This window comes from Corythoichthys intestinalis, chromosome 10 (genome assembly GCF_030265065.1).
Source record: "Corythoichthys intestinalis isolate RoL2023-P3 chromosome 10, ASM3026506v1, whole genome shotgun sequence".
Lineage (NCBI taxonomy): Eukaryota > Metazoa > Chordata > Actinopteri > Syngnathiformes > Syngnathidae > Corythoichthys > Corythoichthys intestinalis.
Genome location: NC_080404.1, coordinates 55,761,047 through 55,776,046, shown reverse-complemented (window position 1 = coordinate 55,776,046; position 15,000 = coordinate 55,761,047). Strand labels below are relative to the sequence as shown.

Genomic DNA, 15,000 nt, shown 5'->3' with positions numbered 1-15,000 from the left:
AACGGCTACTCCAACAAGTTTTGGGGCTGGGGCGGAGAGGATGACGATCTGTGGAAGAGGTGAGAAGTCTGTCACTTCCTGTTGATTTAGGAGCCACTTCCTGTTTTTAATGAGTTACTTCCTCTTGATTTTGGGGCAACTAGGGTCACTTCCTGTTGATTTTGGGGTTAGGGGGTTACTTCCTGTTTTTAATTAGTTACTTCCTGTTGAGTTTGGGGCTTGTAGGGGCCACTTTTGTTTTAGTTAGTTACTTTCTGTTGATTTAGGGGTCACTTCCTGTTGATTTTATGGTATTTAGGGGTCACTTGTTTTAATTTGTTACTTCCTTTTCATTTTGGGGCATCTAGATGTCACATCCTGTTGATTTTGGGGAATTTAGGGGTCTCTCCCTGTTTTAATTAATTATGTCCTGTTGATTTTGGGTCATCTAAGGGTCACTTAATGTTGATTTGGGGGAATTCATGGTCACTTCCTGTTTTACTTAGTTACTTCCTGTTGATTATGGGGTATCTAGGGGTCACTTCCTGTTGATTTTGGGACATCTGGCGTCACTTCCTGATTTAAAAAGTTACATCCTGTCAGAGGTTGCGCTAGACATTTTCGTTGTCTGTCATTTTGACTGACAGGGTCATAAAAATCCGGTCATAATCTATTTTTACCAGTCACTGAATTTTTTAAAATGATAATGATGACATATTCAATAGTATTTAGTTTTCATTCATTTTAAATTTTGTAACGCTTGCTTGGCGGCGAAAAATTAAGACACTGAAGTTGTATTTTCCTCCCTCTTTTTACTCTGCTTACCGCCAACAACACCAACAAAACAACTCCACTCCCAAAGAATCACCAACGTCACACAATGATCTTAATTGTGGTTGTCAGCCCAAAATCTTCTAAATATATATTAAATGCATCTTACCAGATATAAAATGACTACTACATAGTCTGTGGTGATCGTTTGGTGCCCCGATTTCTTGTCGAATTACAGCAGTCCATCTCGCTCTCCTCTTCGGGTCTCTCAGAATACGGTAGAACTTCAAGTCTCTCCGTCTATCTTCTCTGTTACTGCAACCGACCGCCACACACGCATTCGCCATTTTGATTATTAATGTTAACGAGCAGAAAAACACGCCGTAATAGGAGGCATGTACGTAGCGGTAATGTGTAAACACGACGAGCTGACGGACAATATGGCTGCTCCAGTCAGGGGGCGGAGTTGTGACGTCATGTGATTGGGGTCTATAGACAAGTTTCCTGAGCGAAATATGGGCGCCGCCATCTAGGAAAATGTCTGCTTCGCACTTCCGGTCCGGTTGAGTAGCAGTGTATTAGCAGTGTATTGACGACGATAAAACTACGAAATCAAGCCAGAGCAACCCATGGAATCTTCAAAAATTGATTCAGCACGACCTTGATGACACGTAGAAGAGATTGGATAGCAGTTCGTGTCACTTCGTTGATCATTCGTGGACAAAATTATTAACAACGGTCAGCCTGTGTTAACGTGAGGAATGGATTGATACTACGGCCATTAGTGACCAAAATGTGGTGAAATTACAAGTTATATTACATTTGGGCTGACATAGATTGTTTTGTTACAAGGAAATGCTACAAGGTTATGTACATATGATGTTAACACAGTATGTCATTCTTTTTTTTTTTTTTTTTTATTGCAGGCATTGATCGCAATAAAACATTTAGACATGATTCCATTTCTTGTTTTTTTAAAACGATTGGTGTACTCCAAAACAGGCCAATAAATCACATTTATAAAAGTATTGCAAAAATAGCATACGAGAATGTGATATCAGACCGCAGAGCTCCGGAGCCTCGTGAACAAATAGCGACATCACGGAGGCCCTCGGCGGCATTTAGATGTGCTTTTTTCCCGTCCTCGGTAATTCCAGCTCCAATAGCATATATTTAAAGATGCTGCCGTTCACAAGTTCGTAGTTGGATCACGGCGATCTCGGCGAACCACCGTCTGTCACAATTCCTGCCTCTCTCTCGGCCTCTCCCGGGAGTCGAGCTGTCATCATTGTGGAACGCAAACGATATATGTCCATCAACGTACAAGTTGTCTTCCCTTTTATAACAGCGTTTCCCAGCTGGAAACAAGCGAATAAAAACTTGTAACACTTGATTTATGCGGTGCATTCAAACACGATTAGCAACAGGCGGATAGCAGCAGTAGCAGAAGCTAGTTGTTGTAAAAACAATGAAACTTCGTAATTACAATCATCATCGTAATATCAATAGCAAAGGCAACAAGTCGTTTCATGCGCCAGATTTTAGGTTTCGTATTTTTAGAGCACATTACCTTCCATAACAGCGGGGGCATGACTGCTGGAGCTGTCAGTTTTGTACATCTCCTTCCCTCACACCTGTATGACGAGTACGAGCACCCATGGTTTGGAAATCGACATGGTACGAAGCATGGAGGCCTTGGCTTGGTTCTCCACCCGCCTACATCAAAATAACATTCCCGGGATCTTGTATAAAGACCTTCCAACTTCGATTCCACCGCCATTGACTCAATGGTAAACAGGCGGAAACGGAAGGGGAAGGAGGCGGCAATCTAGTCCACCAATTGGATGACGCGCTGGCACACCGGGTGCACCAATAAGAACCTCGCGTTGATGTGTCAATCACGGTGCTGCCGCCAGACCACGGTGACGCTACAATATTCTGACAGAATAGCCAACGACGTCATGCATTAAGAGAGACAATAGCTAATTAATATGCCACCCTGTGGTCTGGGGTGTCAATTGCAACCTGTCAAAATGACTGACGGACTTCAGTTTTTTCCGTCACCGTTTTAAAAAACTGGTCAACGACGGAAAATTTCCAGTTAATGCGACCCCTGCATCCTGTTGATCTATGGTCATCTATGGGCCACTTCCTGTTTTAATTAGTTACCTCCTGTTTATTATGGGGCAACTAGGGGTCACTTTCTATTGATTTTGGGGAATTTATAGGCACTTCCTGTTATAATTAGTTAGTTGTGTTGATTTTGGGGCTTGTAGGATCCACTTTCGTTTCAGTTAGTTACTTTCTGTTGATTTTGGAGCATTTTGGGGTCACTTCCTGTTGATTTTGGGGTATTTAGGGGGTCACCCTCTGTTTTAATCAGTTACTTCCTGTTCATTTCGGGGCATCTAGATGTCACTTCCTGTTGATTTTGGGGTGTCTTCCTGTTTTAATTAATTATGTCCTGTTGATTTTGGATCATCTAGGGGTCACTTCATGGTAATTGTGGGGAGTTTATGGTCACTTCCTGTTTTAATGAGTGACTTCCTGTTGATTTTGGGGTATCTAGGGGTCACTTCCTGTTGATTTTGGGACATTTGGGGTCACTTTCTGATTTAAAAAGTTACATCCTGTTGATCTATGGTCACCTATGGGCCACTCCTGTTTTAATTAGTTACTTCCTGTTGATTATGGGGCAACTAGGGGTCACTTTCTATTGATTTTGGGGAATTTATAGTCACTTCCTGTTTTAATTAGTTACTTCCTGTTGATTTGGGGGCATTTAGGGGTCCCGTCCTGTTTTAATTAGTTACTTCCTGTTGATTTTGGGGCATTTAGGGGTCGCGTCCTGGTTTATTTAATTACTTCCTGTTCATTTTGGGTCAACTAGGGATAAGTTCCTGTTGATTTTGGGAGAGTTGGGATCACTTCCTGATGTAAGAAGTTACTTCCTGATGATTCATGGGCATCTATGGGCCACTTCCGGTTTTAATTAGTTCTTTCCTGTTAACTTTGGGTCAACCAGTGGTCACTTCCTGTTGAGTTTGGGGTATTTAGGGGTCAGTTCCTGTTTTAATTAGTTACCTCCTGTTGATTATGGGGCAACTAAAGGACACTTTCTGTTGATTTTGGGGAATTTATAGTCACTTCCTGTTTTAATTAGTTACTTCCTGTTGATTTTGGGGCATTTAGGGGTCACTTCCTGTTTTAATTAGTTACTTCCTGTTGATTTTGGGGCATTTAGGGGTCTCTTCCTGGTTTAATTAATTACTTCCTGTTGATTTCGGGGCTTGTAGGGGCCACTTTCGTTTCAGTTGGTTACTTTCTGTTGATTTTTGGGCATTTAGGGGTCACTTCCTGTTGATTTTGGGGTATTTAGGGGTCACCTTCTGTTTTAATCAGTTACTTCCTGTTCATTTCGGGGCATCTAGACGTCGCTTCCTGTTGATTTTGGGGCACGTAGGGGTCTCTCCCTGTTTTAATTAATTACGTCCCATTGATTTTGGATCATCTAGGGGTCACTTCATGTTGATTTTGGGGGATTTATGGTCTCTTCCCGTTTTACTTAGTTACTTCCTGTTGATTTTGGGAAATTGGGTCACTTCCCGATTTATAAAGTTACTTCCTGTTGATCTATTGTCATCTAGGGGCCACTTCCGGTTTTTATTAGTTCGTTTCTGTTAACTTTGGGGCAACCAGGGGTTACTTCCTGTTGAGTTTGGGGTATTTAGGGGGTCAGTTCTTGTTTTAATTAGTTACTTCCTGTTGATTATGGGGCAACTAGGGGTCACTTCCTGTTGATTTTGGTGAATTTGTGGTCACTTCCTGTTTTATTAGTTACTTCCTGTTGATTTTGGGGCATTTAGGGGTCTCTTCCTGTTTTAATGAATTACTTCCTGTTCATTTTGGGTCATCTAGGGGTAAGTTCCTGTTGATTTTGGGAGAGTTGGGATCACTTCCGGATTTAAGAAGTTACTACCTGATGATACATGGCCATGTATGGGCCAATTCCTGTTGAGTTTGCTAGGAAGTGACACGGGCAAGTAACAGGTGCTGTTAATTACACAAATTAGAGAAGGATCACACGATTTTTGAAGTGGTGCAAATACTTTTGTCCGGCCCATTTTTGGAGTTTTGGGAATAATGACCATAATTTCATTTTTTTCCCTATTGTCCTTTGTGTTTTTTCATTGCAAGCAAAATTAATGAAGATACGACTACCAAAACATTTGTAATTGCAATCATTTTATGGGAGAAATTGAGCATTATCTGACACAATTGCAGACGTGCCGATACTTTTGGCCAGCACTGTATATTGGAATATAATTATACTTGAGGATTATTTTGTGACTGTTGATTAGATTGAAATACTCAACGATAATCTGACCGTGGAGCTCACAAAATCTTTGGATATTTCCTCCCCCACCATTGACATTCCTGCCTGGCAACCAGAGTGTATCTGTCCGGAATGAAGGTGGTGCGCCCCCGAGTGGCCTACGCTCGTTACAAAATGATCAAGCACAAGCAAGACAAAGGAAACGCACCCAACCCCAGCAAGTAAGCTAGTCACCCACGTTCCTTTAAAAAAAATTTTTTTTTTTTTTAAAAACATGTTTTTCATGTTCAATTACTCAATTTTAATCTCATAATTTCATGAGTTTTACTAATGATTACTTTACTCTCATAATATTGTGACTTTAATCTCGCAATATTCTGACATTTTTCTTGTTAAATTACAATTTTAATCTCATAATTTCAGCACTTTTACTAGTCAAATTGCGTCTTTAATAGAATTTTTTTTTTTTTTTTCCGAATCACATTACAACCTTAATCTGGTAATATTACCACGTTATGCTTTTACAGTTTTTTTCTCATTACATTCCGACTTTAATCTCGTAATGTGTTGATTAGGCCTGTCGCGATAACAAATTTTAGTGTGCGATAAATATTCTCATAAATTATTGCGATATGCGATATTATTGCGCCCCCCCAATATTTTTTTTAACCAATTTACAATAACAGTGTGAATACAGTATATATTAATAGATTAAGTACACCAATTTAAATGCGATACATATTTACTCTCAAATTCAAAAATACTCTTAAAGAAATCACAACTAAAACAATAGACCATAAGTTAAGTAAAAATCAACAATATTGATACCGCACAGAAACACAGAATAAATAAAATGTGTTTAAAAAAAAAAAAAAAAAAAAACTTAAAAATAACTTAAGCATTTAGGCAAATGAAAACGTTTCCCGTCATAGCTTCTGCAATGGTGTTCCATAGGGATGCAACGATACAGTTAAGTCAAGGTTCGGTATGATTTTTGATACGGGGGACGTGATTTTGGATCCGATTCAATACATTTAATGGTCTGTAAAAAAATAATTATATTTTTTGTTTCGGGTTTTTTTTTTTTTTTTTTGCTAACGAGCAAAAATTAAATTGCCATCATATAAACATGCATTTTAGTGCATAATATTTCTGTGCTTACTTTTTACTGATATGAAAAAAAGTGCTGAGAACAATCTTTACTGTTTGTAAAGTCAGGCAGGGCACACTGTTGATTGCTACAGCTCTCTTAGCAGCTAGGTTTACTACATGAGCAAGACATCCTATTTGTGGTCCGAATCCATCTGTGTCACGTACTGAACTAACAATATTTGCCTATAGTCAATGGTATGGATTGATTTGGCCTTCTTAACTTCCATTCAGTCATGACAGTTTAGAATTCATCGATGTAGTATATGTGTCCCATAATCACTCTGGGCTCACGTAGCCAATGGCATGGGCCATAGCGCATCTAGTTTGCCATTTCATGATATCTAGTGTGCGGGCGCATTGAAAAAGTTAGCAAGCGCCGCTGAAGTCACCTCTGCTCATTACTACTCACAACCAGCATTTGACAATTGACGCATTTGAAGCACAGCGCTCTTAATTTCATTCAGCTGTTCGTTGTCAAAGCGATGTTGTTCGTCGCAGCCAAGTCGGTAACAGTGTTTTGGCGGACTTTGTTGTAAATATCCGGCGTTGTGCTGAAAAATAGCCGCCCCGCGTGAAATGTCACTCCTGACGGGAGTGGCCACACGTCAACAGCACCGGCGCGCCGTAGATGGTCCACAGTCACTCCGGAGCACTGACGTGGCCGGTATACGTTGAACAATAGGATATAATGGGAACGATTGGCTCCGGCGCTAGTTTTTGCCGGACCTGGAACGAAGATGCATTTTGCGCAGTTGGTAACGAGGAATCCGAACTTTTAACAGCACGTCTGCCGCACGCGCGCACGCACGTGCACGTGAGGCGATAAATCGCAGCGGAAAAATTACCGCCTTCTTTTTTATATATCGCGCGATAAATGGAATTATTGCATATTGCGACAGGCTTAGTGTTGATCCCATAATTTTACCACTTTATTCTCGTAATATTACGACTTTGAATTCATAATATTCCCACTTTTTTCTCGTACCATTATGATTTATCTAATCTTGTAATATGACGTCTTTTTGCTGGGAACATTACAACTTTAATCTGGAAATATTACTTTATGATTATGGTATTAGTTTGATGAATGATTATGATATTACTTTATTATTTATTTCTCATACAACTGACCTTTGTTTCTTGTTGTATTACAACTGCAACTCTAATCTCGTAACACGCCAACATTTGTCTCATTATATTGCAATTTTGATCTCATAATTTTGCGACATTTACTCGTATTATTATGACTTTATTGCCATAATATGACGAATTTAATCTCGTAATGCTCCATCATTTTTCTCGTAACATTACGACTCTTTAATCTTGTATTACGACTTATTTTTCTCGTCGTACTAAGACTTTAATCTCATAGTTTTACTGCGAGTAATAGTACGACTTTATTCTCGTACTACAATTTAATAATAATACCCCGACATTTTTCCCATTATATCACGATTTTAATCTCATAATTTTATGACTTGAATCTTGTAAAATTACGTCATTTTTCTTGTAAAAATATAACTTATATCTGGTTATATTTGGACTTTAATCTCAGAATATTGTCTTTTTTTTCTTGTAACATTACGACTTTTTAATCTCATAATATTACATTTTTTTTTCTCATAATATTACAACTTTTTCTCGTAATAATATGACTTTAATCTTATAGTTTTACCACTTTTAGGAGCAATATTACAACTTTATTTTCCAGTATGACCTTTTTTTTTTTTGTTATATTACAACTACAACTCTAATCTTGTATTACTTGACATTTTACGATATTACATATTACGATTTTAATTTCATAATTTTACGATTTTTACTCATGTTATAACGAATTTATTCCCATAATATGACAACTGTAATCTCATAAAATGACATCCTTTTTCTCATAACATTACAACTCTAATCTGGCAATATTACGATTTAAATCTCAGAATATTGTCATTTTTTCCTAACATTACAACTCTTTAATCTCATAATATGACATTTTTTTCATAGTACACCTTTTTTCTGATTATAATACGACTGAAATCTCATAATTTTACCACTTTTACTCGTGTTATAACGAATTTATTCCTATAATATGACGACTGTAATCTTATAATATTACATCATTTTTCTCATAACATTACAACTAATCTGGTAATATTATGATTTAAATCTTAGAATATTGTCATTTTTCTTGTAACATTACGACTCTTTAATCTCATAATATTACGTCTTCTTTTCACAATATTACATCTTTTTTCTCATTACTCATTACTCGTACTACAATTTAATAATAATACTTATATTTAATTATAAGGGTATTATTATTTAAATATAATTAATTTATTAAAAACCTTAATAATAATAATGATATAATAATATATATTCAACTTCAATGTGGTAAAATTACCACTTTAATCTCAGAATATTGTCTCTTTTCTCGAAACATTATGACTCTTTAATCTCATAATATTACATCTTTTTTCGTCATAATATTACAACTTTTTTCTCGTAATACAACTTTAATCTCATATTTTTACCACTTTTACGACAAATAATACGACTTTATTCTCGCAATATGACCCTTTTTTCGTCTAATATTACAACTCTAATCTTGTAATATGTCGACATTTTTCCCATTACATTACGATTTTGATCTCATAATTTTATGATTTTTACTAGTATTTTTACGAATTTATTCCCATAATATGACAACTTTAATCTCAAAATATTACATCGTTTTTCTTGTAACATTACAACTTTAATCTGGTAATATTACGACTTTAATCTCAGAATATTGTCTTCTTTCTTGTAACATTAAGACTCTTTAATCTCATAATATTACGTCTTTTCTTTCTCGTATTACATTTTTCTCATTATAATACGATTTTATCTCATAAATTTACCACTTTTACAAGTAATATTACGACTTTATTCTCGTAATATGACCTTTTATACTTGCAATATTGCAGCTCGTAACATGAAATTTTTGCCATTATATTATGATTTAAATCTCATAATTTTACAACTTTGATTTGTATTATTACATCTTTATTCCCATAATATGACATTAATCTCGTAATATTATGTCATTTTTCTCTTTAACATTACGACTCTTTAATCTCATAATATTACAACTTTCTTCTCGTTATAATTGACTTTATTGTAATAATTTATTTCTTTAACGAGTAATATTCGTAACATTAGTAATATTATGATTTTATTCTCTTAGTAGTGTGACTTTAATCCCGTAATATTAACTTTTTTTTTTTTCTCGTAACATTATAACATCAATCAGTGGAATCATTTTTTGGGACTTTTACTCGACTTTTTTTTCTTTCTTTCTTTGACTCCGTCATAATTTCCCATCTGCCCCGGTGAGTCCTCTTTGATTCTGCGTGGCGATGAAATGCGATGTCTTGAACGTTGCAGTCTGGAACTCCTAAAACAGACCAGGAAAAGCTGGCACCACGACGGCCTCAACTCTCTGACTTACAAACTCCTCTCCAAGGAGCTGGAAGCGCTGTACACTCACCTGACGGTGGACATCGGAGAAGAGCATCTGACGTAACCTCGTTCTTCTCAAAAGGCTATTAGACATCCATTGTTTTGTTTTCTCCTCGGAAGTACAGTTTACAGTACAGTTTAGCCACAGATTAGTAAACTGTACCCACAGTTTACTAATCTGTACCCACAGATTACTAAACTGCACCCACAGTTTACTAACCTGTACCCACAGTTTACTAAACTGTACCCACAGTTTACTAATCTGTACCCACATATTACTAAACTGTGCCCACAGTTTACTAATCTGTACCCACAGTTTAGCAGTGACCCGGAAACAGTAGTCACCAATGTTTGGCGGGGACTCCGAGTCCAAACGCCGAGGGACTGACCGAGCAACCATCTGCACCGTTTGCCCTCGGCGAACAAAGGGGTTTTAAAAGGTAACTATTGCTCGTTTTCTTTGGTAGGCGTCTTTCAGGTGTCAATCAATCAATATGGCATGTTGTGTTTGCACATTTTCTTTGCTGCTGTCATGTCCGTGCACATGCCACATTGATTGATGACACCTGAAAATGTAGACGGCTACCAAAGAAAATGTACAATAGTTACCAATTAAAACCTCTTTGTTCGCCGAGGGCAAAAGGTGCAGGTGCTTGCTTGGTTGGTCCCTCGGCGTTTGGAATCCCCGCCAAACATTGGTGAATACAGTTTCCGGGTCATTGCTAAACTGTGGGTACAGTTTACTAATCTGTACGTACAGATTAGTAAACTGTGGGTACAGTTTAGTAAACTGTGGGTACAGATTAGTAAACTGTGGGTACAGATTGCTAAACTGTGGGTACAGTTTAGTAATCTGTGGGTACAGATCGCTAAACTGTAGGTACAGATTGCTAAACTGTAGGTACAGATTAGAAATCTGTGGGTACAGATTAGCTATGATTTAAAAAAAAAAAATTCTACCCTGGCACCCGGGGGGCTCTGTAGGTACTGTTCTCGCACACACCATATAATTGTTTGCATTAGTATAACACATTCATTTAACTATAGTTTAGGCAGACTCCACTCAGTGGCCTTGAACACAGTGAAGTGAATCACCTTATCGACACTCATGAGGGGGAAAAGGAAAAATGGTACCGTTTCTCGAAGGCACCGTCTAACTGTTTGCATTACTCGGACACACGTAATATAATCAATCAGGGAATAGTATCATTTCTCATATTCACTGTAGGACTGCACTACTCTAACACACCTAATGTAAAATAAATAGCACACCATAGTTTAAAGAAACAGAGTAGATACACAACACCATCTTATCACAGAAGCCCATAACGTGTGCAAAACAAGCAAGATTGACGCACCAAACTCTGGCAATCAGTCCTCCCGACAAACGAACAAGGACAAAGCACGCTGGTCTACTAAAACAAGTAGTGCCAGCACGGATAACAAAGTTGATAGCAGGCGCTTGTGACGTCAACACCAGCGTCGGTCACTGTGGCAACCACATCCCATCCACGCACGAACCTAAACAGCCCAAAACCGGCCAGAGAGGGATGATCCCAAAGCAACGCCTGGACACACCTTCGGCCGGCCCACGGACTTAAAAAACACTGGACACTGAGATAAGACAGATTTTGCTGTAGCCTTGTTTTGAATCCAGAATTGTCCCTCCCTCGTCTGTTTTTGCATTGTTTTTGACCATTGTCGACGAATAAATTGTCAACCTGCTTTCGGTGAGTCTTTTGCAAACTTTTGGAACATGGAGTCAGTACAAAGGGTTAATATCAGAGATAAACGCGCGAAGTTCCGCCTTCCCGGTTGGCGCGCGCGGAGGCAGCATCGGCAGAGCGGCACTTTGTTCAGCTGTCGCTGTTTCCGTGTGGCTTGTCTGGGGAGGCGAATTTCAACAGCACACAAAGGCAACACAAATGTGATCTTTTTGAATCTTCTCCTCTGAAAATCGCATGGTTTTTTTGTTTTGTTTTTTATATTAAACTTTCCCAGCGTTATTTGGTTGTGTAAATGCTTTTATAATGATCATAAAAATATGTAGACTTTTTAAACATTAAGAAAACTTGCGTTTTTTTTCTGCCAACTGAGAATTCGTTACAAAGGACACTTTTATTTATGCACACAAAGGCAACAGAAATGTGATCCTTTTGAATCTTCTCCTCTGTGTGTCTGCAAAATCGCATGTTTTTTGTTTTTGTTTTTTATATTAAACTTTCCCCGCGTTATTTCGTTGTGTAAATGCTTTTATAATGATCATAAAAATATGTAGACTATTTAAACATTAAGAAAACTTGCGTTTTGTCTGCCAACTCGAAGAAATGAAAATAAATTGCTGCTGCTGCGGTTTTTTTTTCCGTGTCACTCCAAGCCGGGTCGGGCTGGATTTTTTAGGTCCGATCTAACCTCTACTATCTCTCTGCTCTCTCGATTGCAAAAAAACTGATATTTCCTCATGTTGAAACAGATTCTTATGGCTGCTAAAATGCTGCTGCACTTCATTTTAATTCATTATTTTGTATTGTTATGTGGTAGCTACTGACTGCATTTCTAAGTTGATTGCACATATATAGTGGGCTAGGCTTTTGTTCTACATTGCAATTTAGTTGATGTTTTGTTTGCAACTGAACTGATCCCTGGATTGATATTGCGATAAAGATGCTGCTGCACTACAATATTTTCTTTGTCGTTTTCTTTAATATTTATTTGAATATTTTTATTGATGAGTCGTTGTGACTAAAATACAGTGACTGTTATTACTGATTTTGGACAGGAGTTCAGATGTTGGACTGTGTGAAAGGCTGCTACTGTGTGTAAAAGAAAAAAAAGAGAAAGCCCTGGTTTCATTCAAAGCACCAATTAAATGCTGTGATCTGTTTTTTGTTTTGTTTTTAAATATATATCTAAAGTATTTTCATTTGACTTCAACCAGGAGTGACACAAGAGCCAATAAAAAGTTGTTTAATGTCTGACCGCTTGTGTTGCCTCATGATTCACGAAAAATATGCTTTGCTTTAGAATTTTAATGCATCCCAGGCTTTAATGCATCGCGATGCATTGCCGAATTGAACCGAATCGAATTGTGACCCTCTGAATCGAATCGAATCGTGGCCCTCTGAATCGTAATCGAAACGAATCGTGAGGGCAGTGCATTGTGGCATTTTTTTGGTATGTGGCATTTTCATTTGGTGTGTGGCATTTTTTTGGTATGTGGTAAAATGGATTTTGGTATGTGGCAAAATGGGTTTTGGTATGTGGCATTTCTTTGGGGAATGTGGTATAATGGATTTTGGTATGTGGCAAAATGGATTTTGGGATGTGGCATTTTAAATTGGTATGTGGCATTTTTATTTCGTATGTGGGAAAATGAATTTTGGTATGTGGCATTTTCATTTGATGTATGGCTTTTTTTTTTTTTTTTTTGGTATGTGGCATTTTTTTGGGTGTGTGCCAAAATGGATTTTTGTGTGTGGCATTTTTTTTGGTATGTTGCATAATGGATTTCGGTGTGTGGCATTTTTTTGGTATGTGCCAAAATGGATTTTTTTATGTGGCATTTTCATTTAGTGTGTGGCATTTTTTTGGTATGTGGTAAAATGGATTTTGGTATGTGGCATTTTTATTTGGTATGTGGCATTTTCATTTGGTATGTGGCATTTTTATTTGATATGTGGCAAAATGGATTTTGATATGTGGTATTTTCATTTGGTATATGGCATTTTTTTGGTATGTGGCATTTTTTTAGGTGTGTGCCAAAATGGATTTTAGTATGTGGCATTTTTTTTTTTAAGTGGCATAATGGACTTCCGTATGTGGCATTTTTTTGGTATGTGCAAAAATTGATTTTGTTATGTGGCATTTTTTTTGTATGTGGCATTTTTCGGTATTTGGCAAAATGGATTTTGGTATGTGGCATTTTTTATGTATGTGGAATTTTTTAATATGTGGCAAAATGGATTTTGGTATGTGGCATTTTCATTTGGTGTGTGGCAAAACGGATTTTGATATGTGGCAAAATGGATTTTGGTATGTGGCATTTTTATTGGTTATGTGGCATTTTTTGGTATGTGGCAAAATTTATTTTGGTATGTTGCAAAATGGATTTTGATATGTGGCATTTTTTTGTCATGTGGCAAAATGGATTTTTTTTTTTTTTTGGTATGTAACATTTTTTGGGTGTGTGCCAAAATGGATTTTGGTATGTGGTGTAATGGATTTCGGTATGTGGCATTTTTTTGGTATGTGCCAAAATGGATTTTTGTCATGTGGCATTTCTTTTGTATGTGGCATTTTATGGTATTTGGCAAAGTGGATTTTGGTATGTGGCATTTTCATTGGTGTGTGGCATTCTTTTGGTATGTGGTTAAATGGGTTTTGGTATGTGGCATTATTTTTTTGGTATGTGGCATAATAGATTTTGGTATGTGGCATTTTTATTTGGTATGTGGCAAAATGGGTTTTGGTATGTAGCAAAATGGATTTTCAATTTTTCATATGTGGCATTTTTTTGTTATGTGGCAAAATGGATTTTTGTATGTGGCATTTTCTTGGTGTGAGGCTTAATGGATTTCGGAATGTGGCATTTTTTTGATATGTGGCAAAATGGGTTTTGGTATGTGGCAAAATGGATTTTGATATGTGGCATTTTTTTGTTATGTGGCATTTTTTGGTATGTGGCAAAATTTATTTTGGTATGTTGCAAAATGGATTTTGATATGTGGCATTCTTTTGTTAAGTGGCAAAATGGATTTTTTTTTGGTATGTAACATTTTTTAATATGTGGCAAAATGGATTTTGGTATGTGGCATTTTCATTTGGTATGTGGCAATTTTTTGTATGTGGCAAAATGAATTTTGGTATGTGGCATTTTTTTTGGTATGTGGCATTTTATGGTTTTTGGCAAAATGGATTTTGGTATGTGGCATTTTCATTGGTGTGTGGCATTCCTTTGGTATGTGGTTAAATGGGTTTTGGTATGTGGCATTTCTTTAGGGAATGCGACATAACAGATTTTGGTATGTGGCATTATTTTTTTGGTATGTGGCATAATTGATTTTGGTATGTGGCAAAATGGATTTGGATATGTGGCAAAGTGGATTTTAATATATGGCATTTTTTTGGTATGTGGCAAAATGGGTTTTGGTATGTAGCAAAATGGATTTTCATATGTGGCATTTTTTTTGTAATGTGGCAAAATGGATTTTTGTATGTGGCATTTTTTTGTTATGTGGCAAAATGGATTTTTGTATGTGGCATTT

General features: G+C 37.1%; 1 protein-coding gene across 1 annotated transcript in view; it reads left to right on the top strand.

The window, feature by feature from the left end:
• LOC130923356 (beta-1,4-galactosyltransferase 3-like) overlaps positions 1-15,000 on the top strand; it is a 38,859-nt gene continuing 23,859 nt past the window's right edge. Inside the window, exon 1 of the mRNA XM_057849018.1 lies at positions 1-59. Within this exon, the coding sequence (XP_057705001.1) occupies positions 41-59 (19 nt within the window). The 5' untranslated portion in view covers positions 1-40. The remainder of the gene's footprint in view (positions 60-15,000) is intronic.